The following is a 25,615-nucleotide window of genomic DNA, read 5'->3' as shown; positions in this document are numbered from 1 at the left end:
ATATCACCACTCCCTGTTGCTGCTCCTCCTTCCCTTTCTACCATGGTCCAGTCTCCTCTCAGATTACTTCTTCTCTAGCCCTTTACCTTTCCCGCCCATCTGATTTCACCTGTCCCCTAGCTTGTCCTCCTTCCCCTTCCCCACATTTTTATTCTGTTGACTTCCCTTTTCCTTTCCAGTCTTAATGAAGAGCCACTCTCTCTGAAACGTTGACTGGTTATTCCTTTTTGTATATGTTGCCTGACTTGTTGAGTTCCTCCAGCATTTTGTGTGTATGTTGACTACAGTCAATTGTCTTTTGTTTAAGTCCAACGAGTGCTACGATCGGTAAAAGGGAAAGTTATGACATCATCATAGCTCAGGCAAAACCTGGCTCTCTGTCTGAAGGTATATAAAGTGGGGCAGTGATATCTCAGTTGGGTCCTGGGGTACAGGGAAAGACCATACAAAAAGGGGCAGATTCTGAACTTAACCCCATTGAACTTCATACCCTAATTCACAGGAAGTGCATCACCACACGATTAGAATATGGGACTCAGTAGTGAACAGCAATAATGCAAGGGCTGGGCCCAGAAATAACATAATTTCTTCAGTTCAGATTTCTCATGATATGCCAAGAACAAAAGTGTCACAGTGTTTTCCAACAGCTATAACACACTTCCAAGTAAAGAGTAAGAGAACGGTGGGTTAGCAAGAGATGAGGTGATCGTATGATCATTGTAATCAATTATGAAGCACTAGGAATCAAATGCTTATAATAAATAATTCATTTCTTAAATTTAGCCTGTAATCCCTCGGATGCCCCCTTGCTACCGAGCACCCCCATTACCCCTTACCTTTATAACTCCCCCTTAGAAACTGCCACCTTCCCCGGGGCTGATGTCACCCACTTTGGGAGCAACTGCTCTATAGCGTAGAGAATGGAGGTGTTGTCTCTTATGCACATGGGAAATTGCAGTGTTAGTGGTTATCCCTCTTGAACAGGATGCACTGCCTGTGAGAAGCTTCAGGCTCCAAGTCAGAATTGACCCACCCCTGTATGTTGTGGGGTAATATCTGGCTGTTTCCGTCATGCTGACTGCATGTTTTTATGTTCTCTCAACAGTGAAAAGTGGACCAAACAAGCCGCCCATATTCGAGAGCAGCATTGCCTCAAAAATTGTGAATGCATACACAATGAGATCAAGCTCTGAACCAGAGCTGCATTGCAAGTCCTCAGTACAGGGACACTCTCCAAGTATAGAGGATCCCCATTCTCCCTTGGCCAAAGGTGATCTGAAGAGGCCTCTGATAGCTCTTCAGCCAGAGCCCCAAATGGACGAGCTATTAAACTTGGAGCACAGCGAGCCCGCTTTCAAACGGAGGTTGGTGGAACATCAGTGCTACCTCCAGAGTCTTGTGACCTCATTAGCTACTGTAATGAATGATGTGGTCTGTGGGATGGAAAAGATCAAGTCAAGTCTGAATACTTCCATGTCTGATGTCCACAGTGTACTAGACCATCATCTGAGTGCATTGCAGTCCAGCAGAGAGTCTGTGTCATCTCAGACAGCTTTTACACAGGGTATGAGCTGCATTGGGGCAGCACTTCAGACAGCCCTTAGTGCTGCTCTATCTGACATGAGCTCTAAAGTGCAAGAAGGTCTACAGATAGGATTTGAAAGCCTTGGAGAAAAAATACAGTCAGCTATAAGGACGGGATTTGCTGATTTGATAAAAGAACATGCCGCTGCTCACCAATGCCTATGTAGAAGCCAGGGTGGAGAAATTTCATCCACCAGAGGGGTCAGTAACCCTTCACAGGAGGAGGGAATTCATAACAGTGGCCTGTCTCTTCTGTCATCCCATCCCAGTCAGCTTTCATCTGGTTCCTTGCTGGAAGGCAGTAGTCCCGCTACAGTGATTCTAGCACCTGGAACTAGGAATCTAGAGAACCTGCAACAAGGAAGGAAGTAAAGATTTCTTATACACGAGGAATAACTAGGACACCTGAGAACACTATTGAATTAAATAAAGTAGACATGAGGCACCTGGAATATAATTCTGCAGAAGAAAGTGATCTTAACCATATTGTTGTGTGACATTAACCACAAACCAATTAATCAAACTGTATTCTATTTATAATATAACAATGATTAAACTAATATAACATTTATTAATGGTCCTTTTATATTACAGTAGCTTTCCTAGAAGTTTCTAGGGTGACTACTTACTGCTTCATCTCCAGCCTCTATCAAAAATCAAACTACTGTTGGAACTCAGTGGGTCAGGCAGCATCTGTGGACATAGAGGGGTGAGACTCCAGTTCTGATGCCTGTGTTCTCCAGCAGATTGTTTCTCCCTCCTTATTACATCATCTGCAGTCACTTGTATCGACAAGGAAATCATCAGTTCTCTTGTAGCTGTGGGACTCAGCAAGTCCTTACTCCACACACTTTCACAATTTCCTAGTCTAATTAGCACATTCAGATTTTTGCATTTAATCTGTCCCTCAGTACAATTCTTCACAATGGTCACATCTGACCACAAGATGCGAGTACTTACTTCAATACTTTAGGGTTAGCGTCTTCACCTGTGCAGAACTTCCAAATGTCTACGTATCCTGGTAAATCTATGTAGTGTTCAAGCAAAACCATCTCTTTCTATGTTTTATTCAGTTAAGGAACAACAGCAGTGATGACAAGGAATTTCCAACTGTAACCGATTTTAATTATGGCTTAAAAATAGTCTCTGAAGTCCCTACTATGCTGTGGCTGTGCTTGACTATTTAGCCATGGAAGGCTGTGCAGGTAACTGGGTTTAGTGTAGTTGAGTATGGCAGTTGGTGCAGACATAGATAGAGGTCCTTCAATGCATTGTGCTTTATGATCTCATGACTCTGAAACAACTGAGTAAATTTAATGAACAGATTGGACCTCTGCTCTTGAGAAAAAGAGGCTGAAAGGTAATCTAATAGGTTTTGACAAAATGTTTCTGCCTGAGGTGAGGGTGGCAGAATGTAACAAAGGATATTGTTATTAGATGGGTACCCAAGATTCCATTGGGGAATTTAGAAGAAATTTCATTACGCAAGTGTGGTGATGACGTGGAACTTTTACCTGAAGAGAGTAGTCAAGGTGAATAGTATACAGTGGATGCACTTAAGAGGTGCCTGGACAAACACGTGACTGAGAAAGGAAATGACAGATGCACTAATAGATCTAGATGAGGAAAAATGGGTAGCAATTTTGCCAGCATGTTCTTATTGGATTGAATGTCCTGTTCTATCGCATATACAGTATTCTCTATTTTTAAAAATCTTTTAATACTGCATTGTATCCCAACTTCAAGTTAGACTTATATTTTTTGCAAGTGGTGATCCAATTAAAAGGTACTTGAATTTATAAGGGAGCTAGAAAACTACTTACTCCGTTAAGGGAGTTCAGAATTATATATAAAAAAAAGTACTTCTTCACACAACTCCAGAAGTTGCCTTGCTTCTCTCAAAAGCTGAACTTATCAATTGAAATTTATTTTTATTAAGCTAAAGCGATTAAGGAATATAGAACCAAGGATTTAGATGGAGTTGAGGTACAGATTAGCCATGAGCTCATACATTTTCTGTGATTATAAGGTTATTAGCAGTTTCACTGCATGAGCTGCAAATTGATTCATATCAAAACACTAAGCATTTCTCAGCAAATCTTTTTCCATCATTTAAATCCAAAGTGATAAATCCAAATCATCAAATTGGTGTTTTTGTAGAACTGTGGCTCATCTTTGTTACAACTTCTGAATCTGTTTAATGTTTCTTAAATAATGCTTCCTTCAAGATCTCTTTTAATTTCCTTGTGCTCTGTAGCAGTCTCCTCAAGCATGCTTTATGCTTTACTAAAATTTATTTTGTCCGCTATAAAAAAAATCAAAGAGTGCACTTTCTATGTTACTAATTAATCTTGCATGATATTGCACAACGGGGAGAGAAATCAACCCTTGAAGAGTTTGTTTCCAAAGAATGTGATAATATATCTTAAAATAACAGATGCTACTACTAAGAGTTTTAAAATAAATGAATAAAATGGAGAATTTAAATTAAAACACCTACACTGTGTTTGATTGTACATGATTGAATAATTGCACTCACAAAAAAAACAATGCATTCAGTGGTGAATTGATGACAGCAAAGACAAAAACAAACAGCCAGCTACGTAGCCAAGTAACCACCAATAGTTAAGTTAAATTGCACAGGAATTTTCATGAAGTATCAGTAGTGAATTATTTGAAAGAGGACATCATACACAATACAAGAACTATTATCGGGAAATACTTCTAGTGAGTCTGTGCTGGTGAAGTTGGAATTTAGAAGTAATATACTTAACCAAATTTTTGGATTTAATAGAAGTGGCCGATTCATTTACAGAGATATCCTACCCAAAATTCACTGTCCAGTTTGATTTATCGCATGTGAACCAAACCTATTAGTTCAAGTTTTTTAAATAATAGCCAGTTTGCAAATAGACTGAATAGAGAAAACCTCTCGAAATCTGAGCCAAATATGTTTTGCTGCTCAGCCAAAGAGAATTTATAGTTAAGAGCAAAAGGCAGAATATCCATTTCCGATTTCAAGTTCATTTATTTATCACATGTACATTGAAACAGATAGTGAAATGTTTTGTTTACCTTAACAACCAACACAAGGATGCATTGGGGGCAGATGTGCCACACATTCTGAAACCAACATAGCATGACTACAGTGTCCAGCAGAACAGCACAAGCAACAGCAGCAAAACAAGCCCCTTTCCTCCCTGTCACCCACCCAGACAGACAGGCCAACAACCCCAGGATGAGCCTCCAGCAGACCTGAGGACTTGTAGACATCGTGCCTCTGACTTCCCCATTTGGGGACTGACTTGGGTAAAATGACAGAGAAACCATGAAACGCCTTGAGGTGGTGAAACTTTTTTTTTGGTCTTTTAAATACCATTCTTTATAAAATACAGAAATCAATGTCAAAAATTTTAGTTCTCAGATCAAGCCATTAGAGGGAGCCACTGCAGCAGAAACATTCCTTTGTATGTGCAGAAATATATTGGAACTCCTAAAACAGAATGTACAAATGCAGTGGGTATGTACACTCATTTCATGCGAAGGTGCTTACCTTTTGTGATTGTTTACGAATTTTGTTTATTTTTTAGATGTGGGCATTGCAATCCCAGTATTTATTCCTTCATTGCTCTTGATTCACTCCTTTATTACGACAGGATATAATTCTGCTTCCGTTGATAACCTACAGCACAGCGTGGTACTTCAGTTTAGGCTGCTATGTTGGTTCTGAATCCACCCATTTACTATAACTGTACTGTGATGAGACACTTACTGTAAGAACTGCTTTTCATTGTGGCCATTCTAACAATACTGACACGGACATATAGATCTGGATATAAGTTGGTAGACCAGGTCAAATGAGGTTTTCCTTTGTGTCAATTCTGTCATCACCTGACTCGTGCAACCCTTCAACAGTCAGATGTGGTGCCTCTGAGTAACTCAAGTGACAATGCCTTCATCCACACAGAACACCCTCTGTGTCTTTGCTGTTCCTAATGCCTATTGCAATGGTGCTTATGGTGTATTAATTCATTCCTTATCTGAAAATGATAATGAAGTTGGAAACCAATAGTTTATCTTGCCCATTAGGTTTGGAATTGATTCTAAGGCTCTCTACTTCATTAAGAGTTTGAGGAGATTTGGTATGTCACCAAACACTTGCAAATTTCCATGGATGAGTGGTGGAAGGCATTCTGACTGGATGCATCACAACCTGATATGGAGGCTTCAATGCACAGTATTGTTACAGGCTGCAGAAGGTTGTAAACTCAGCCAGTTCCATCATAAGCTTTTTCTCGGTTGCACAGGAGGCCTCGTGCAGGTGGGGAAGCAAGATATTTTTTAAAAAGGAGCTTTTGCAGAATTTTGACTTCTTTTGGTGGCACAGTCACAATTCATTAGCAAGGTCCCATAAAAATAAGGCAGGGCCAAGCAGAGTGGCCATTGTATGAGTGGACCAGTGTTAGAGTGGGGAGGCTTTAGCTCATCAGGCTTGGGTGATGTGAATATCTGGTAAATTGCTTCTTCGTTATTCATCTGTTAGTACGTAGTTAGAGCAGTGAGGATAGCTCCAGAGGTTGTGTTGTGTTTTTTGTGTGAGATGTGGGAATTCTGGGAGACCTCCAGCCTCTCAGATAACCACATTTTCAGCAGGTGCGCTGAGCTGCAGTTCTTCAGAGAACGTGTTAAGGAAATGGAGCTGCAGCTCAATGACCTTCCGTTTGTATGGGAAAATGAGGAGGTGATAGATAGGAGCTACAAGAAGATAATCATCCCTAAGTTGCAGGAGGCAAGAAAATAGGTGACTGTCAGGAAAGGGAAGGGAAAAGGACAGCCAGTACAGAGCACTCCTGTGGCCATTCCCCTCAATGATATGTATACCGTTTTGGATCCTATTGAAGAGGGTGACCTACTGGGGAGAGCCACAGCGACCAGTTCTCTGGCACTGAGGCTCAGAAGGGAAGGGCAGAGAAGAGGACTGCAGTAATGATAGAGAATTCCGTAGAGGAACAGACACGGGGTTCTATGGACATGATAGAGACAACTGGATGGTATGTTGCCTCCCAGGTGCCAGGGTCAGGGATGTCTCAGATTGTGTCCACCACATTTAAAAAGGGGGAGGGTGAGCAGCTAGAAGTCTTGGTACATCATGGCCCCAATGACATAGGAAGGAAAAGTGGGGAGGTCCTGAGGAGAGAAGTCAGGGAACTAGGTAGAAAGCTGAAAAGCAAGACCTCCAGGGTAGCTATCTCTGGATTGCTGCCTGTTCCATGTATCAGTGAGAGAAAGGAAGGATGATTTGGCAGATGAATGCATGGTTGAAAAACTAATACAGGAGGCACGGTTTTAGATTTCTGGATCATTGGGTTCTCTTCTGGGAAAGGTGTAACCTGTACAAAAGCGACAGGTAACACCTGAACCCAAGGTGGACCAACATCCTTGAGGATGGGTTTGCTACAGCAGTTGGTGAAGGTTTTGGCAAGGGAATGGGAACCGAAGTGATAGGACTGTTGATGTACAAGCAGGAACAGTTGTAGTGAAACTGTCAAGGACAGGCAGATGATGGGGAAAATTGCAGTCAGTGACATGAATAGCAACGTAAAAGGAGTTCAAAATTGAAAATGGTGATGCATACAGGACTGAAGGTGTTATATTTGAATGCACACAGCATACGGAATAAAGTAGATGATCTTGTAGCACAGTTAGAGATTGGCAGGTATGACATTGTGGGTATTGCTAAGTCGTGACTGAAAGAAGGTTATAATTGGAAGCTTAACATCAAGGATACACATTGTATCAAAAGGACAGACAGATAGGCAGAGGGACTGGAGTGGCTCTGTTGGTAAAAAGTGGAATCAAATCCTTAGAAAGAGTTGACATGAGATCAGAAAATATAGAATCATTGTGGGGAGAGTTAAGAAACTGCAAGTGTTTTAAAAAAAAACCCTGGTGGGAGTTACGTACAGGGCTCTGACAGTAGCCAGGATGTGGGCTACAAATTACAATGGGAGATTAAAAAAAATACATGTCAAAAGGGCAATATTACAATAGTCATGGGTGATTTCAATATGCAGGTAGATTGGGAAAATCATGTTGGTGCTGGATCCCAAGAGGGAGATTTTGTAGAACGCCTACAAGATGTTTTTTTTTAAAGATCAGCTTGTGGTTGAGCCCACTTATGGGATCTGCTATTCTGGAATGGGTGTTGTGTAATGGACCGGATTTGATTTGTGAGCTTAAAGTAAATGAACCTTTAGGAGACAGTCATCATAATATGATAGAATTCACCCTGTAATTTGAGAAAGAGAAGCTAAAGTCAGATGTATCAGAATTACATTGGAGTCAGGAGAATTACTGAGGCGTGAGAGAGGAGCTAGATAAAGTTGATTGGAAGGGGACACTAGCAGGGATAATGGCAGAGGGACAATGCCTGGAGTTCCTGGGAGCAATTTGGAAGGTACAGGACAGATGCATCCCAAAGAAGGAGTAATTTTCTAAAGGCAGGATGATGCAACTATGGCTGACAAGGGAAGACAAAGCCATCCTAAAAGTAAAAGAGCAAGAATATGTGAGAAGTTAAAGAATTGGGAAACTTTTAAAAACCAACAGAAACTGACTAAAAAAGCCACAGTGGGGGAAAAGATGCAATATGAAGGTAAGATAGCCAACACTATCAAAGAGGATACCAGAAGTTTTTCAGATATATAAAATGTACAAGAGAGGCAAAAGTAAATCATGGACCACCGGACAGGTAGTAATGGACAAGGAAATGGAGGATTAACTGAATGAGTATTTTGTATCAGTTTTCACTATGGAAGACATTAGCAGTATGCCAGATTGTCAGGGGCAGAAGTGAATGCAGTTGCTATTACTAGAGGGAAGGTACTTGGGGAAACTAAAAAGTCTGAAGGTAGATAAGTCACTTGGACCAAATTGACTACACCATAGGGTTCTGAAAGAGGTAACCGAAGATTATGAAGGCATTAGTAATGATCTTTCAAGCATTACTAGATTCTGGAATGGTTTTGGAGGACAGGAAAAGTTGCAAATGGCACTTCAGTCTTCGAGAAGTGAGGGACGCAGAAGGTTAGGCCAGTTAGCTTGACTTCAGAGGGTGGGAAGATGCTGGAGTCGATTGTTAAGGATGTGATTTCCAGGTACTTGGATGCACATGTTAAAATAGCCTGTTGTCAGCATTGTTTCCTTAAGAGAAAGTCTTCGCTGACAAATCTGTAACAATTATTTGAGGAAATAACAAGCAGGATTGACCAATGAGAGTCAGTGGATGCTGTGTACTTGGATTTTCAGAAGGCCTTTGACAATGTGGCACACCTGCGCCTGCTTAATGAGGTAAGAGCCCATGGTATTACAAAGAAGATATAAGCATGGATGGAGTATTGGCTGATTGGCAGGAGGCAAAGAGTGGGAATAAAGGGAGCTTTTTCTGATTGGCTGCCACTGATTAGTGGTGTTCTGCAGGGGTTGGTGTTAGGACTGCTTCTTTTGACATAGTATGTCAATGATTTGGATGACAGATTTGATGGCTTTGAGGCCAAGTTTGCAGACGGCACAAAGATAGGTGACAGGATGGGTAGTATTGAGGAAGCAGGGAGGCTTCAGAAGTACTTGGACAAATTAGGAATATGGGCAAAGTGGCAAATGGAATGCAGGACTGGGAAGTGTATGATCATGCACTTTTGCAAAAGAAATAAAAGCATAGACTATTTTCAAAATGTGGAGAAAATTCAAAAATCTTAGGTGCAAAGGAACTTGGGAGTCCATGTGCACAATTCCCTAAAGGTTAATTTGCAGTTTGAGTTGGTGCTGAGGAAGGCAAATGCAATATTAGCAATCATTTTGAGAGGACTTGAATATAAAAGCAAGCATGTAACGATACTGGGAATGAAAAGCTTATCATATGAGGCACGATTGATAGCTCTAGGCCTTTTTTCACTGGAATTTAGAAGAATGGGGGTGGGGTGGTTGATCTCATTGAAACCTATTGAATGTTGGAAGGTCTAAGTAGAGTGGATGTGGAGAGAATGTTTCCTATGGTGTGGAAGTCTAGGACCTGGGGACATTGCTCAGAATAGAGGGGCATCCATTTAGAACAGAGATGAAGAAGAAGTTCTTTTGTCAGAGGATGGTGTATCTGTGGAATTCATTACCACAGGCAGCTGTGGGGGCTAGGTCATTGGGTGTATTTAAGGTGGAGATTGATAGGTTCTTGATTAGTCAGGCCGTGAAAGATTACAGGGAGAAGGCAGGAGACTGGGGTTGAGAAGGAAATGGATCAGCCATGATGAAATGGTGGAGCGGACTCATTGAGACCTAGAAAACCTACAGTGCAACACAGGTCCTTTGGCCCACAAAGCTGTGCTGAACATGTCCCTACCTTAGAACTACATAGGGTTTACCCATAGCCCTCTATTTTCTAAGTTCCATGTAGCCATCCAGGAGTCTCTTAAAAGACCCTATTGTATCTGCCTCCACCACCGCCCCCAGCAGCCCATTCCACACACTCACCACTCTCTGTGTAAAAAAAAACAAACAACTTATCCCTGACATCTCCTCTGTACCTACTTCCAAGACCTTAAAACTATGCCCTCTCGTGCTAGCCATTTCAGCCCGGGGAAAAGCCTTTGACTATCCACACAATCAATGCCTCTCATTATCTTGTACACCTGTAGCAGGTCACCCCTCATCCTCCATCACTCCAAGGAGAAAAGGCCGAGTTCACTCAACCTATTCTCATAAGGCATGCTCCCCAATCCAAGCAACATCCTTGTAAATCTCCTCTGCACCCTTTCTATAGTTTCCACGTCCTTCCTGTAGTGAGGCGACCAGAACTGTGCACAGTACTCCAAGTGGGTCTGACCAGGGTCCTATACAGCTGCAACGTTACCTCTCGGCTCTTAAACTCAGTCCCACAATTGAAGGCCAGTGCACTTTATGCCTTCTTAACCACAGAGTCAACGTCAATGGGACAAATGGCCTAGTTCAGCTCGTATGTCTTATGTTCAATCTACCCACCTGTCAGAACATTTACAAGAGGCAGAGCCTCAGTAAGACAGCATCTATTATTTAGGACATTCACCATCCAGCATGTGTCCTCTTTGGTACCATCAAAGAGGAATTTCAGGAGCCTGAAGACCTATAGTCAATGATTTAGTGATAGTTTCTTTCACTCTCATCAGATTTCTGTATAGTGTTCATGTACTGTATAGTCCATGAACACTACTTCATTATTTCTTCTTGTTTTGGACTATCTATTTATGTCATAATTTAAGTAATTTTGTCTTTGCACTGTACTGCTGCAACAAACAACATCGTCCAAAATAGTGATAATAAATCTGATTGTGATTCCAAAGTCACACCTTTCAGACCATGCCATCATACCACCACCTCTGATTGGTGTGACTTGCATTGAATTCTTTGGACTGAATGGTTGCAAATGTGACCCCACTCTAGTAATTAATAAAGTCAGGAGAAGAAAAATGAGGAACTAAAAATTGATTAGTTACATATGTAGGGAAAATGCTGGAATCTATAATAAAGGTGTAATAAGAGAGATTGAGAAGAGTTGGAATAAATTTATAAATGGGAAGTAATATTTAACTAATTTGTTGGAACTCTTTGAGGATGGAACTATCAATGTAGATAAAGGGGAACCAGTGGATGTGGCATATTGAGATCCCCAGAAGCTTCTTTGCGTTTGTTACAATCTCATACAAGTTAGTGAACAAGGTTAAGGTATACTGAGATAAAAATAACTTACAGATATGGATAGTCTATTGATTATCAGGCAAAAAAAAAAACACAAGCTGAGGGAATAAACTGATTGTTCCAGGTTGGTAAGTTGTGACTGATGGTGCACCACGATGATCAGGGTGTAGACCCAGCTGTTCATGATCTACATCAACAATTTGCCAAGAGGACCAAATGTCATGTTTCCAAGTTTGTGAATGATCAAAATTGAGTGGGGTTGTGAGTTCAAAGAATGGAAAGAACCTTCCATAGGACACGGACAAGCTGAATGAGTGGACAGGAATCATCAGGCTTACAATACAATGCAAAAAAAGGTAATTTTATTTACTTCAGTGCACAAAGTGAAAAGCAGAAATCCTTTTTAAACATTGACAGATGGGGTCATGTTAGTGTGCAGAGGTTTCATGGTGTCTTTGTACAGAATTCACTGTCAACAAATGTGTGCACAGGATGGTAAATTTTATGTTGGGCATTGCTATGGGAGGATTTAAGTACACAGGTAGGGATGTCTTGCTGGTGGTGCTTTGATGAGACCACACCTGGAATACTGTGTATTTTTGGAGATCTCACCTGAAACAGGAGCAGGGGTTCCCAACCTGGGATCCATGGACCCCTTAGTTAATGGTAAAGGCTCATGGCATAAAAGAGATTGGGAAGTCCTGCCTTAGAGAGAGTGAAGCATCATCCATACTCAGTACAGGATGATGGGTTTGCTGCATTCAGTGAGATTGAGCAGACTAGACGCTTTCTCTGGAACACAATGGAAGAAGATCTCATTAAAATATACAACATTCTTAAGGCTAGAATAGGTTGGATGCAGGGAGCATATTCCTCCCGCTGCCCCCTGATGAGGAATTTTGGGACCGTGATCCCTAAGATTGTGGGGCATGCCATATAGGATGGAGATGAGAATATTTGTTATACCCAGAGGGTGGTGAATGTGTGGAGTTCTCTAAGCTGAGAGTTGGGGAAGCTTAGTCATCAATTCGTAACTGACATCGATATCCTCCTAAAACTTGAGGAACTGAGAGATAGAGACTTCTGCAAGAAAATGGTAATACGGCAAGAGATCAACCATGACCTCATTAAATGAGGGAGCTGGATTAAGAGCCTTCTCCTGCTCCAATACAGGTCACCATCAACAGCAGTCATATTCATGATATAATAAGTGTAGAGATGATATAGATCAGATCAGAATGCTCAAGGGGTCAATAGGAGTTAAGTATGGAATGAATTTGCACTAGTATGGGTCAGGTGTATTGTATACTTGTGTTGAATAATTAGATAGAAATTTATTCAGCTCGGGTTGGTAGAGTATTACTTCTCCAGTTCAGTTTTCTACAAACTAACCTTTTCTATTTGAAAGCAGTAATAGGTGCTCTAAATGAAATTGTTTGACTCTTCTTCTTTTAATGGTGCGTACTTTTGTGTTTTCACAATTAGACTTGGAATTGGGTTTATTATCACTACCATATATTCTGAAATGGGTTGTTTTGAGGCAACAGTACAGTGGAACAACAAATTTCATGTTTTTTTTAATTATATGTCCTAGATGATTCTGCATACTTTGTCATCACATTAAGGCCTCTTAATGGGTTTTTTAAGTGCAGGGGATCAAGGGATCAGAAGGAAGAGAGGGTTGAAGATTTTCCATAATTATGTCAAATACCAGAACAGACTTGAAGGACCATATGGCATACTTCCAGTCATGCCCTGGCCTTGGCAATGGCTCCTTCAATAGGTCAGTCCATTGCATTATTGTGGAACTAATGTGGCATCTTTTAATCTCTAGTAGGCGCTGAGTAGGCTACGGTCAATTATGGAAAACTCTGAACATCCTCTACATAGCACCATCCAGAGACAGAGAAGCAGTTTCAGCGACAGGTTACTATCGATGCAATGCTCCTCAGACAGGATGAAGAGGTCAATACTCCCCAATGCCATTAGGCTTTACAATTCAACCGCCAGGACTTAAGAACTTTTTAAAAGCTATTATTAATGCTTTTTGAGATAGTGATTTAGATGCATATCATATTTTTTACTGAGTTAAGTATTGTATGTAATTAGTTTTGCTACAACAAGTGTATGGGACATTGGAAAAAAAGTTGAATTTCCCCATGGGGATGAATAAAGTATCTATCTATCTATCTAAAGGATGCCTCTGTGCAACTAAGTTTAGAGGACATTCTGAGAATGCCCATCAGATTACTATCAGTTTCCTCAAGATGCTGTGATATGATTTAAATACACATTATTTGCTAGATTTTCAATCCAAAACAACAATGACTTCATGCAACCATGTTTTTCCCTTAATATAGTTTTAGCATTCATCAAAGCAAGTATGAATTAGCACATGCCAAATAGGTGGCTCCATTGATAAAGCTGCTGTTCTGGAGGATTAGTGGGGTGAGTGTCATGGAAATTGCTGGAGGGAAGGGTTAGGTTGATCTTTGATTAGGTTTAAAGGTTGGCACAAAATTGTGGGCCGAAGGGCCTGTACAGGGCTGTAATGTTCTATGTTCTACACAAAGCTTCTATGGCTTCCTATCAACCAGTTAACCCCAAATTGATAGCACACCAGCATCAGGGGACATGACAGGATACCACCACTTATCGAGCAGAATCCAAAAAATACCTCCTAATTAGCCATCCTAAAAAAAGGTTAAGGAGAGTCATGTGCTCATAAATCACTGCAGAAAAGGAACATTTAACCAGATAGCTTCGACTTCATTGAAAGTTCAAAGCAGTTTCATTTTTCCACATCAGGAAGAAATCAGTTTGCAATTCTATTAATGGAAAGTTTAAAGTTTACACTGGTGTGTGTAAACTTTACACAAGGCAGTGTGGTTAGTCCCCTGCTCTACTCGCTTTATGCTTGTGAATGTGAGGATTGCACACCTCCAATGTCATATTTAAGTTTGCTGAAGACAACAACATCGTTGCCAAAATCCAATGTGGTGACAAAATCAGCGTGTAGGAGAGAGGTTGAAAATCTGGTTGAGTGGTGGCACTCAACATCAGCAAAACCAAACGAGCTGATTATCACCTACAGGAGAAACCTGCAAATACTTGAGACAGCCCTCATCAAGGGATCAAAGGTGTGAGTACAACACTGAAGTCCCATCACAAAAAAATGCATGGTAATGCTTAGAAGTTTGGGAAGATTCGGCATGTCATCTAAGATTATGACAGACTTCGAAGATGCACAGCAGAGAGTATCCTGACTGGTTGCACTATCAATGCAATTAAAAGAATCATTAGGAGGGAAAAGATGAAATATGAAAGCAAGCTAAGTGGATAGTAGAAGCTTTTTCAAGTATGTAAAAAATAAAGAGGAGGAGAGTGGGTATAGGACCGTTAGAAAATGAGGCTGGAGAAATAATAACGGGGGACAAGGAGATGGCAGATGAACTAAATTAGCATTTTGCATCATTGTTCACTGTGGAAGATTCTAGCAGTGTGTGAGGAAAGAGAAATGAGAGCAGTTACTATTATAAGGGAAAAGATACTCAAAAATCTGAAAGACATAAGGGTATATAAGTCACCGGGACTAGGTGAGCATGCACCCTAGGGTTCTGAAAGAGGAAGCAATTGTGGAGGCATTAGTAACTGTGTAAGAAAAATAGTAGGACATTGTGATGAATGTTAAGGGGTTTATGACCACCTTCTAGTATGTGAATTCAAAATCTGTAATCACTTATCTGCAACTAATGTACACTGCATGCTTGAAATGTGCTTTGTAGATGGGATGGGAAAATAACTATGTCTGTGCTTCCTTGTTCTAAGAATCATCACATGTCTGCGCTTGAGAAAGCCTGATATACTGTCCTGAAAACTAACACTTAATAAAATGTATAACCGCTCAAGGACATATAGTGCAACTTTGCTATTGTAACGAGTTGTAGTTGAAGTTCCCTCCTTTTTCAGATTTAAGTGCTTCTTGTCACATACGCCTGGAGTATAAATAAAAGTGTAATCCATTGTTGAGCAGAGTCTCAGAACTCCGCTTTAGGTGTCTGGGCTCTCCATGATATCATGTAATAAAACCCTTTAGTCTAAAACAATTCTCTGAGTCGGCCTCATCTATTCTGTCTGCTGCTCCTGAGATTTTTTTTCCACAACAGTAATGATCTTTCAAAAATCATTGGATTCTGGTATGATGCTAGAGCACTGGACAATTGCATATGTTACTCCACTCTTTAAGAAAGGAGCAAAGCAGCAGAAAGGAAATTATAGACCAGTTAGCCTGACCTCAGTGGTTGGGAAGATGTTAGAGTCAATTGTTAAGGATGAGGTTATAGAGTACTTGGTGACACAGGACAAGATAGGACAAAGTCAACATGTTTTCATTAAGGGAAAATCTTGCCTAACAAACCTGTTGGAATTCTTCCAGGAGATTACAAGTAGGATAGGTAAAGGGGATGCAGTGGATGTTGTATATTTGGACTTTCAGAAGGCCTTTGACAAGATGCCATACATAAGGTTGCTTATCAAGTTAAGAGCCCATGGTGTTACAGGAAAGTTATTGGCATGGTTAGAGCATTAGCTGATTGGTAGAAGGCAGTGAGTGGAAATAAAAGGATCTTTTTCTAGTTGGCTGCCAGTGACTATTGGTGTTCTGCAGGAGCTGATGTTGGGACTGCTTCTTTTTATGCTGTATATTAACGATTTAGGTGATGGAATAGATGGTTTTGTTGCCAAGTTTGCAGATGACACAAAGATCGGTGGAGGGGCAGGTAGGCTGCAGAAGGACTCAGACAGATTAAGAGAATGGGCAAGAGAGTAGCAAATGAAATACAATGTTGTGAAAATGCATGGTCGCGCACTTTGGAAGTAGAAATAAATGTGCAGACTATTTTCTAAACAGGGAGAAAAATCCAAAAATCTGGGAATCCTTGTGCAGACATCCTAAAGGTTGACTTGCAAGTAGAGTTGGTGGTGAGGAAGGCAAATGCAATGGTAGCATTCATTTCAAGAGGTCTAGAATACAAGAACAGGGATGTGATGCTGAGGCTTTATAAGGCACTGGTGAGGCCTCACCTTGAGTATTGTGAACAGTTCTGGGCTCCTCATTGTAGAAAAGATGTGCTGGCATTGGAGAGGGTCCCGAGGAGGTTCACAAGGATGATTCCAGGAACGAAAGGGTTATCATATGAGAAACATTTGATAGTTCTGGGTCTGTACTCACTGGAATTCAGAAGGATGAGGGGGCATCTCATTGAAACCTTTCAAATATTGAAAGGCCTAGACATGGTAGATATGGAAAGGATGTTTCTCATGGTGGGGGAGTCTAGGACAAGAGGGCACAGCCTCAGGATAAAGGGGCATCCATTTAAAACAGACAAACAGCAATTTCTTTAGCCAGAGGGTGGTGAATTTGTGGAAATTGTTGCCACGTGCAGCTGTGTAGGTCAGGTTGTTGGGTGTATTTAAGGCAGAGATTGATAGATTCTTGATTGGACATGGCATCAAAGGTTACAGGGGGAAGGCTGGGGAGTGGGGCTGAGGAAGGGAAGAAAGGATCAGCTGTGACTGAATGGTGGAGCAGACTCGGTGGGCCAAGTGGCCTAATTCTTCTCCTATGTCTTATGGTTCTGCGGTCTTATGCTCTTGAACAAGAAAGTCTACAAAAATAGTGGATGCAGCCCAGTCTGTCACAGGTAAAGCCCTCCCCACCACTGAGCACATCCACCACCAAGTACTCCCACCATCCAGGCCATGCTCTTTTCTCACTGCTGCCATCAAGGCAGGAGATACAGGAGCCTCAGGACTCACACCACCAGGTCCAGGGACAGTTATTACCTCTCAACCATCAGGCTCTTGAACCAGAGGATATAACTTCACAAAACCCCAACACTGAAGTGTTCCCACAACCTATGGAGTCTCTTTCAAGGACTCTACACCTCATGTTCTCGATATTTATTGCTTGTTTATTTATTGAGCTAAGTTTACAATTCACTTAAATGGAAATCAAACCCAATTTCTAAATTTGTAAGTGACAACACAGGGAATGCGTGCGGGACAGGTGGAGGGAATTAGTACCAAGGTGGTCTCTCAACAATTTACAGGTGGGGTGGGCATTAATAGACTTGTAGGATTAACAGAAAAGTTCAGTACAGAGCATAGTTCAAAGCAGGCTAACATATTTTGGTAGGAAGAATCGGGAAGTTATTATTTAGCCAATAGAGTAGAAGGGCATAGTGCTAATGTTTATATTTAGAGGAAACAGAAAAATACCAAAGTTATCCTAAGTCTGTATGAACCTTAATTTGACAACACTACTTGTTTAGAATATCATAAACTGTTCCAGAGGAAGTATTTTAAAAGTGACTATAGGGGCACTGGAAGGATGCAGGGAAGATTTAGAAAAATATCAGAAATGTAAGGGTAGTTATTACAGGAAAGGATGAACACAGTTGGTCTCTTCAGGGTCTTTAAAATCATGAAAAGTTTTGATAGAGTGGTTACAGACAAAATATTTCCATCTGAGGTAGGAGTTTGGAAAGGATCCATCACAGTGGATAGTCACCAAGAAATCCACAGGGGTATTTGGAAGAATTTTTTTTATCTTAAGAGTGGTGGGACTGCGGTTGAAGCAAGTAGCATAGGGAGAGATGAATTCAAGGGTCCTGCTGATAAATTTAGATATGGAAAGATAGCAACAAAGAAGACAAAGATGGAGGAATGCAAGTAGATGAGGTAAAAAAAATTACGATACCTAAAATTTAAATACAACCTTAATAGTGTATACAGTACCTCACAATTATAAAAGTACCATAATGCGCCAGAACTGCTATCCATAACAATGGTCATGTTTTCTTTTTAATCTTTCAGCTATGTCCACACAAGTACCATGTATTCATTCACCAGTGAAATAATCAATTAGATCTAAAGGATTCTCCATATAATTTTCTTCGGTAATGATTGGCTTCTGGTTGGTGTTGTGTCTGTTACGAGGGAGAGAGCAGAGCACACCAGCATGGCAGCATGCAGGATATTCGACTGAAATTTGTTGCTCTCTCTCTTGAAGAGTCTGTGAACTCCTCCGGAGTGGCAGTGGCTAACTGAGTGGCAAAGGAATGCTACTACTAACCAGAACAACAGCTCCCCTTCTTGAAAAAAAGAATAACTAGATATGTACTTTTCCATAGAACTGCATTGAAATTATAATCACTGAAATTGTATGATTCAGTTCACTTTACCCATAGCACTTAACTTATGCTCCTTATATAAACATAACTGGCTTTCTCACTTAGTGTAATGGAGGTCAGAGTAGACTACCTGAGCACTCTGGCAAGGTGTGAGGATTATTCTGCCTCTTCAGTTACTTGCCCTAAGTTATGAAGTTTATCTCTGTGGTGGGACAGATAAATGACCCGTTCTGGTACAGGTTCCTGGAAAAGGTGGAGCAGATGGAGATTCTTGGACAGGTGTGTCCACCTCAGGTAAGTGGTCCTCATCGTAAAGACCAGGCCACTCTATTTCTCTCTCTACATTTCTTGGACTTTGAAGGTGCACGAGTGCATGCCTGTTCCACCTGGTTTCTCCTGGTGATGTTCTGATCACAAACAATCGTGGTGCACACTGCCGGACTATTGTTCCTTCAGTGAAATGGTCTGAAACCCAAATAGTTTCACTGCTCCTGACAAAGATTTTGCTCTGTGTCTGAGATCATGCACGCTCTACATTTTCTCATGCTGTGTTGTCTCAAAATTTCTCATTTTTTCTAAGTCCAGTAAGTGAAGTTGGAGAAGGGAAGGAAGAATGGGTAGGCTTGTTCTCAGTCTCCGGCCCATTGACTGCTCTGATGGACAGTCGCCATTTGCAAGAGGTGTGGAGTGATAAGCTAGCAGCGCATTGTAAGGGTCTTTTGCCTTCAGTAGCGACTCTCAACAGTTCTCATTGCTCTTTCCGCTTCTCCATGTGCCTGTGGGTACTGTGGACTGCTTGCCTGGTGTTTGAACTCATAGTCCCTAGCAAAGGCTTTGAATTCTGAGCAGCTCATTTGTGGACTATTGATTGACACAAGTCTCTCTGACATTCCATGCTGAGTGAATACAGCTTTCAGGTGCAGTAGAACTGATGCTGAGGATGTAGAGGACAGCTTGGACATCTAAACACTCCATGAGCAGTAATTCACAGTGAGAAGGTATTTGCCTGTTTTCAGCTGGGCAATGTCTGTGCCTGCCATCTGCTATGGAAAATCTGGGAATTCTGTGGGATAGAAAGGTTCAGCATGATTTATGTGCAGTTTTCTGCATGTTTCACATTGCTTTACACAATCTCCCAGCTGTGTGCTCAGATCAGGCCACCACACTGATTGCCTTGCTCTGAGGTGACATTTTTCGATGCCTTGATGTCCTTGGTGGATTTCTCTGACGACTTTGGTGTGCACAGAAGCAGGAATGATGAATCTGGAAGCCTTTAGCAGCAAACCATCAAGGATGGTCAAAATCAGAATCAGGTTTATTATCACCGGCATGTGACGTGAAATTTATTAACTTAGCAGCAGCAGTTCAGTGCAATACATAATCTAGCAGAGAGAGAAAAATAATAATAATAAATAAAATAAAACATAATAAAAATCAACAAGTAAATCAATTACATATATTGAATGGATTTCTAAAAATGTGCAAAAACAGAAATACTGTATATTTAAAAGAGCAAGGTAGTGTCCAAAGCTTCAAAGTCCATTTAGGAATTGGATGGCAGATGGGAAGGAGCTGTTCCTGAATCATTGAGTGTGTGCCTTCAGGCTTCTGTACCTCCTGCCTAATGGTAACAGTGAGAAAAGGGCATGCCCTGGGTGCCTGAGGTCCTTAATAATGGACGCTGCCTTTCTGAGACACTGCTCCCTAAAGATGTCCTGGGTACTTTGCAGGCTAGTACCCAAGATGGAGCTGACTAGATTTACAACCTTTTGCAGGTTCTTTCATTCTTGTGCAGTAGCCCCTCCATACCTGACAGTGATGCAGCTTGTTAGAACGCTCTCCACGGTACAACTATAGAAGTTTTTGAATGTATTTTGTTGACATGCCAAATCTCTTCAAGCTCCTAAAAAAGTATAACTGCTGTCTTGTCTTCTTTATGACTACATCAATATGTTGGGACCGGGTTAGATCCTCAGAGATCTTGACACCCAGGAATTTGAAGCTGCTCACTCTCTCCACTTCCGATCCCTCTATGAGGATTGGTATGTGTTCCTTTGTCTTACCCTTCCTGAGGTCCACAATCAGCTCTTTCATCTTACTGACGTTGAGTGCCGGGTTGTTGCTGTGGCACCACTCCACTTGTTGGCATATCTCACTCCTCTCCATCTGAGATTCTACCAACAATGGTTGTATCATCAGTAAATTTATAGATGGTATTTGAGCTATGCCTAGCCACACAGTCATGTGTACACAGAGAGTAGAGCAGTGGGCTAAGCACACACCCCTGAGGTGTGCCAGTGTTGATCATCAGTGAGGAGGATATGTTATCATCAGTGAGGAGGATATGTTATCATCAATCCACACAGACTGAGTGTGTCTCTTTCTAGCCAGTAAGGTCTGAGTTCATGAGCTTCTTTTGGAACAGCCGGCCATCCATGTGCACAGTATTGCATGACCTTGCTACAGATTTGGTCCTTTTTCAGCTCAAAGTGAATTTGTCCAGTTTATTCTGTGATGCAGGAAAACTTTCACATACCTGAGCTAAGTAGAAGTTAGTATCTTCCATAAGGGTGGAGTCAACTTCTATCCACTCACTTTGACAGAGTATCCTCCATAGAGTATCAAGTGTTGTGAAAAATTTGCTGGGGACATGTTCAATGTCATACTGGTATCACATAAGCCTCATTCTGAATCTTTGCAGATGTTTTGTTAAGTCACCCAAGTGTTTTGAGCTGAGCAGGCTGACATGTGACTTGGTGTCTGTTTCAAGTAGGAATTTAGTGACTATCAAGTAGTAGCTACAACGTTCACAAGCCCATACAAAAGCCAGCATCTTCTTTTTGATTTGGGCTTAAAGCTGTTCAGTAGGAGTCGGTGTTCTTGATGCACATGCCACTGGTTTCCATACAACACTGCGATATTTCATGAGCACTCCCCCTCGGCCAAAGGAGGAGGTGTCTGCTGAGACCTTGGTCGCTCTGTTTAGATCAATGTTGGTAGGGAGCTGAGGTTTGCTTTCAGTGATGAGAATAACTTCTCCTGTGGTGCATCCCAGGTCCAAATGTTTCACTGAGAGAGGATGTCATGTAGTGGCTCTGTTTTCTCTGCCAAATCTGGGATGAACATTCCCAGCTGGGAAAAGAAACTGAGGATCTCTGATACATTCATAAGTTGTTCCCTGTTCTGAACTCCTAGCAGTCTGTCTGAATCCGGTTGCAAGCTCTCTGAGGACAGTTGGTGGCCAAAGAACTTTACCTCCAACTTTATATTTCCTTTTGCATTTCACACACACGTACACTCAACTGAACACCACTCCCTTTGCAATTTTTGCTAATTTCTTTCTCAATTCCTGCTAAAACATTAACATTGTTTACATAATTTATTATTAGATTGTAATTTGCACTTTACTGTGCCTATTGTCTTGTTTATTAATTATTGTACTGTCTTGCACTGTTTTGTGCACTTAATGTAGTCCCGTGTAGGTCTGGTCTAATGTAGTTTTGTGTTGTTTCATCTAGCACCATGGTCCTGGAGGAATGTTGTTTCATTTTTACTGTGTACTGTAACAGCAGTTATGGTTGAAATGACGATAAAAGAGACGACTTGTTCAGGGAGATTACAACCTGTTTCAGTTTCTCCATGGCAGTTTCCACTCTTTCGTCATGGTCCTCACTTGAGCCTCCGAAGATGAGTATATCATCCATGTGGCAGACAACTCCTTCCAGTCCCTCCAAAATTTGGTTCATCCTCATCTGAAGGAGTTCAAGGGCCGATGAAATGCCAAAAGGGAGTCTCTTGAAGGCAGAGTGTCCATATGGTGTGATAAAGGTTGTGAGCTTCTGTGAGTCAGGATCTAAACAGATCTGCTAGAACCCCGAGTTTGCATCTAGTTTGGTGGAGAACTTTGTTCTACCTAAGATATCCAATGTATGCTTAGAGGGCAGAATAAACTTCTTCCACTTCATGGCATTATTCAGTTTTGTTAGATCAACACAGGGCCTCACTGTGCCATCTGGTTTGGGAACAGGAACAATGCCCATACACCAGTCAGTAGGTCTATTCACTCTAGTTATGATGTCAAGTGCCTCCATTCTTTCAGGTTCAGCTTTGACTCTGTTTATCAATGGGACTGGTGCACACCTTGCTGAGGTCCGAGAGTAGGGTGTCCTGGCCTCAGTTGGATGGTATTCTTCTTTCAGTGTCCTCCAGGCCTGTGAACAACACTGGGTACTTCTACCACTGAACATTGTTTAATGAGTCCAACCTTGGCATGCCATCCCAGTATTGGTAAGAAGAGATTCTGAACAACATAGATAAGCTCTTTTAACTGTTTCTCATCTTTATGGATGGAAGTAGTAAACATTCCTTTCACACTGAGCTTATGTTTCCCTGACCCCACGAGCAGTCTCCTTGTTGGGTTTAGCATAATGCCCATTTTCTTCACCAGTTTTGTGAACAGACATTCAGGGATGGCTGTGACATCTGTCCCAGTGTTCATTTTGAACGTCACTTTGCAAGTGAACCACAGTACACAAGCTCTCTCTTTGTCTGAATCATAATCTTCTTTGATTCCTGAAGAACTGGTTTTGAGTGACATTGGCTTTTATAATGGCCAACTCTATTGCATTGGAGGCATTTCTCTTCTTTTGCTGGACAGAGCACTTTGACGTGGAATGGAGACTTGCCACAGCTCCTGCAGTTGGACATTTTACCTGCTCTGTGTTTTCGCTTGTCTGTTTTGTTTGAGCCCTGCTGTCACCTCTTTCTGAATGCACCTTACTTTTTGTAGTTTTACCTCAGCATTGTTTTCGTGCCCAAGCTTTGCCTGTAGCTGAAGAACATTCTCACTCTGCCTGACTATGATAATAGCTTTCTCTAGTGTGTGATTTGCCTGCAACTGAAGTCTCTCTGACAATTTGGTGTCTAGTAACCCGACAACAATCCTGTTCTCTAATGAGTTCATCTCTCAGATTTCAATATGGTCAGTTATCTGACAGGGCACACAATGCTGTCATGAAGTCATTTACACTTTCATTTGTCTCCTGTTTTCTGGAGTTGAACTCAGTCCTCTCATATATCACATTTCACTTTCCTGTGAAATATTCTTTGGATTTGTCCTGCACTGTTAAGTACTCCTTTTTCTAAGCACCTGTCAGTCCTAATCTACCCATGATATCATCTGTTTTGTTACCCATGCAGTATATCAGTGTACTTACTTGATGTTTAAGTCTGAGGGAGATTGCTTGCAACCCTAAATCTTTCAAAGCAACTGAGCCATCTTTAAGTCCCCTGGTTTAGAGAAATCAAATGTCTCAGGGAACTTTATTACACAAGTAATTGTAAGTACTACCGGTACCTGCTCCATTTCCCTGTTTGTCCATTTATTTGGACTACATGTCTTTTTTTGTCTCTGAGAGTTTAACTGACTTTTCTGCTTTGTCTGTGTCTCTGTGCACTTCCCCAGGCTAGTGGCCCACAACGTCTCCACTTCTGACTGCCGCTCGAAGGGGTTGCCTAGCAATCCTGGCCAGTTTTTCACTCATTTAGCAAATAAGCATAGGCAGTTTAAGTTAACAAGATTTTGCATATATCTATGAAAAATATCCAAACAAGAACAGTTTTACTCTAAATCCTTTCTCATTGGGGATTTCTTTTGTTCTGTAGCCCAAATTCATCGGCGATCAACCAGTTCTGATAGCATGTTGTGTTCGCTATGAGGGAGAGTGCAGAGCACACCAGAATGGCAGCATGCAGGCTATTCAACTGAACTTTAGTGATCACTCTGCTTGAACAGAATGTGAACTCCACCCCTGTGGGAATACCACCATTAACTATCACAACAGTTGGCATAATGTTTTGCAACTTCATATTAGTAGTAACAAAGAAATTTCCCAAATTATTGTGTTTTGAAATGTAAAAGTATTAGCAATGTGAGAGCTTATGACTTCTCAAAGTAATGCTGAATTTATGTCATACCTTTAAAAACCTTTGGGAAATAAACAGCATATATTGTCATCAAAATTCTTAGAAGTATCTTGGTGATATGACTCATTAAACTTATGGTCCTATGTAATTTACATTCTATTGTTCCAGGTTTCTTAGAAAGAGTGATAAATACTGATTTTTCATCTCTTCTAGTATTATTCCAGTCTCATAAATGTCATTGATTAAATCAGTAAGTTTTTCAATTCCATAATCTTCAAGGGTGATAATTTGTTCTATTACTAATTCTTCAGGACCTGCTGACTTTCCTTTCTTCATCTTATTTATTGCATTACGAATTTCAGATTTTAAAATACTTGGACCTTCAACGTTCTTAATTTCTGGTTTTTTGCCTCGATAGTCTTCAAACAATTCCTGAATATGACTCAGTCCATCTGTTCATAATCTACCGTCATATGGTACCGTCCTTTGCTTTCAAACATCCACCTGAAGAAGAGGAGTTTTTTTTTTACTAGTGATATTCTTGTTTTGTTGATGTAACCTTTTTGGATCAATAATAGGGATTCTTTCTATTTGCTCACATTCCTGGCTTAACCATTTTCCTTTGGCTTTTTGACATAAGCTTTTAACTTTTTTATCTAAGGACTTATATTCTATAGGATTTGCTTTCTTCCATTAGATTTTTGATTTCATCTGTCATCCATTTATTCTTTGTTTTTTTTCTTTTTTAGGAATCACTGACTACTGATTCCACCAAGGCATCCTTTAGAGAGTTAAACTTCATTTCTACATGATTACTATCATCTTCAACAGATTCTATTTCCAGACTTTGAAATCTATTCCTCACTTCAATTGTAAATTTTTGTCTTAAGTTTTCTTCTTTAATTAATTGTGAGTAGTCAAGGGATTGTTCAGGTTTTTGCTTCTTTAGTTTTTAAGTTTTACTTTTACATGACATTACTGGGTTATGGTCACTATTACAGTCTGCACCTGGATATGCTTTGCATTGAGTCACTGAGTTTCTAAATCTTTGATTTACAGTGATAAAGTCAATTTGATTTCTGGTGTTATCACCTGGACTTTTCCAGGTCCACAAGCATCTTGGATCGTTTTTAAAGTAGGTATTCATAATGACCTGATTATTCATCTTGCACCATTCTACCCATTTC

At 40.9% G+C, this 25,615-nt stretch overlaps 1 protein-coding gene across 7 annotated transcripts in view; it reads left to right on the top strand.

Annotated features, from left to right (window-relative positions):
* The window catches only part of cdadc1 (cytidine and dCMP deaminase domain containing 1), a 65,061-nt gene extending 62,906 nt beyond the window's left edge, over positions 1-2,155 (top strand). For all 7 annotated transcript variants that reach the window (XM_073045930.1, XM_073045931.1, XM_073045936.1 and 4 more), the window contains one exon: positions 1,106-2,155. In XM_073045930.1, coding sequence (XP_072902031.1) covers positions 1,106-1,956 — 851 coding nt within the window. In that variant the 3' untranslated portion in view covers positions 1,957-2,155. The remainder of the gene's footprint in view (positions 1-1,105) is intronic.
* Positions 2,156-25,615: the final 23,460 nt, after the last annotated feature.

The sequence above is a fragment of the Hemitrygon akajei genome, chromosome 5, assembly GCF_048418815.1.
Source record: "Hemitrygon akajei chromosome 5, sHemAka1.3, whole genome shotgun sequence".
Taxonomy (NCBI): Eukaryota; Metazoa; Chordata; class Chondrichthyes; order Myliobatiformes; family Dasyatidae; genus Hemitrygon; species Hemitrygon akajei.
The sequence above is the reverse complement of the archived record's forward strand: the minus strand, read 5'-3'. Positions and strand labels throughout refer to the sequence as shown.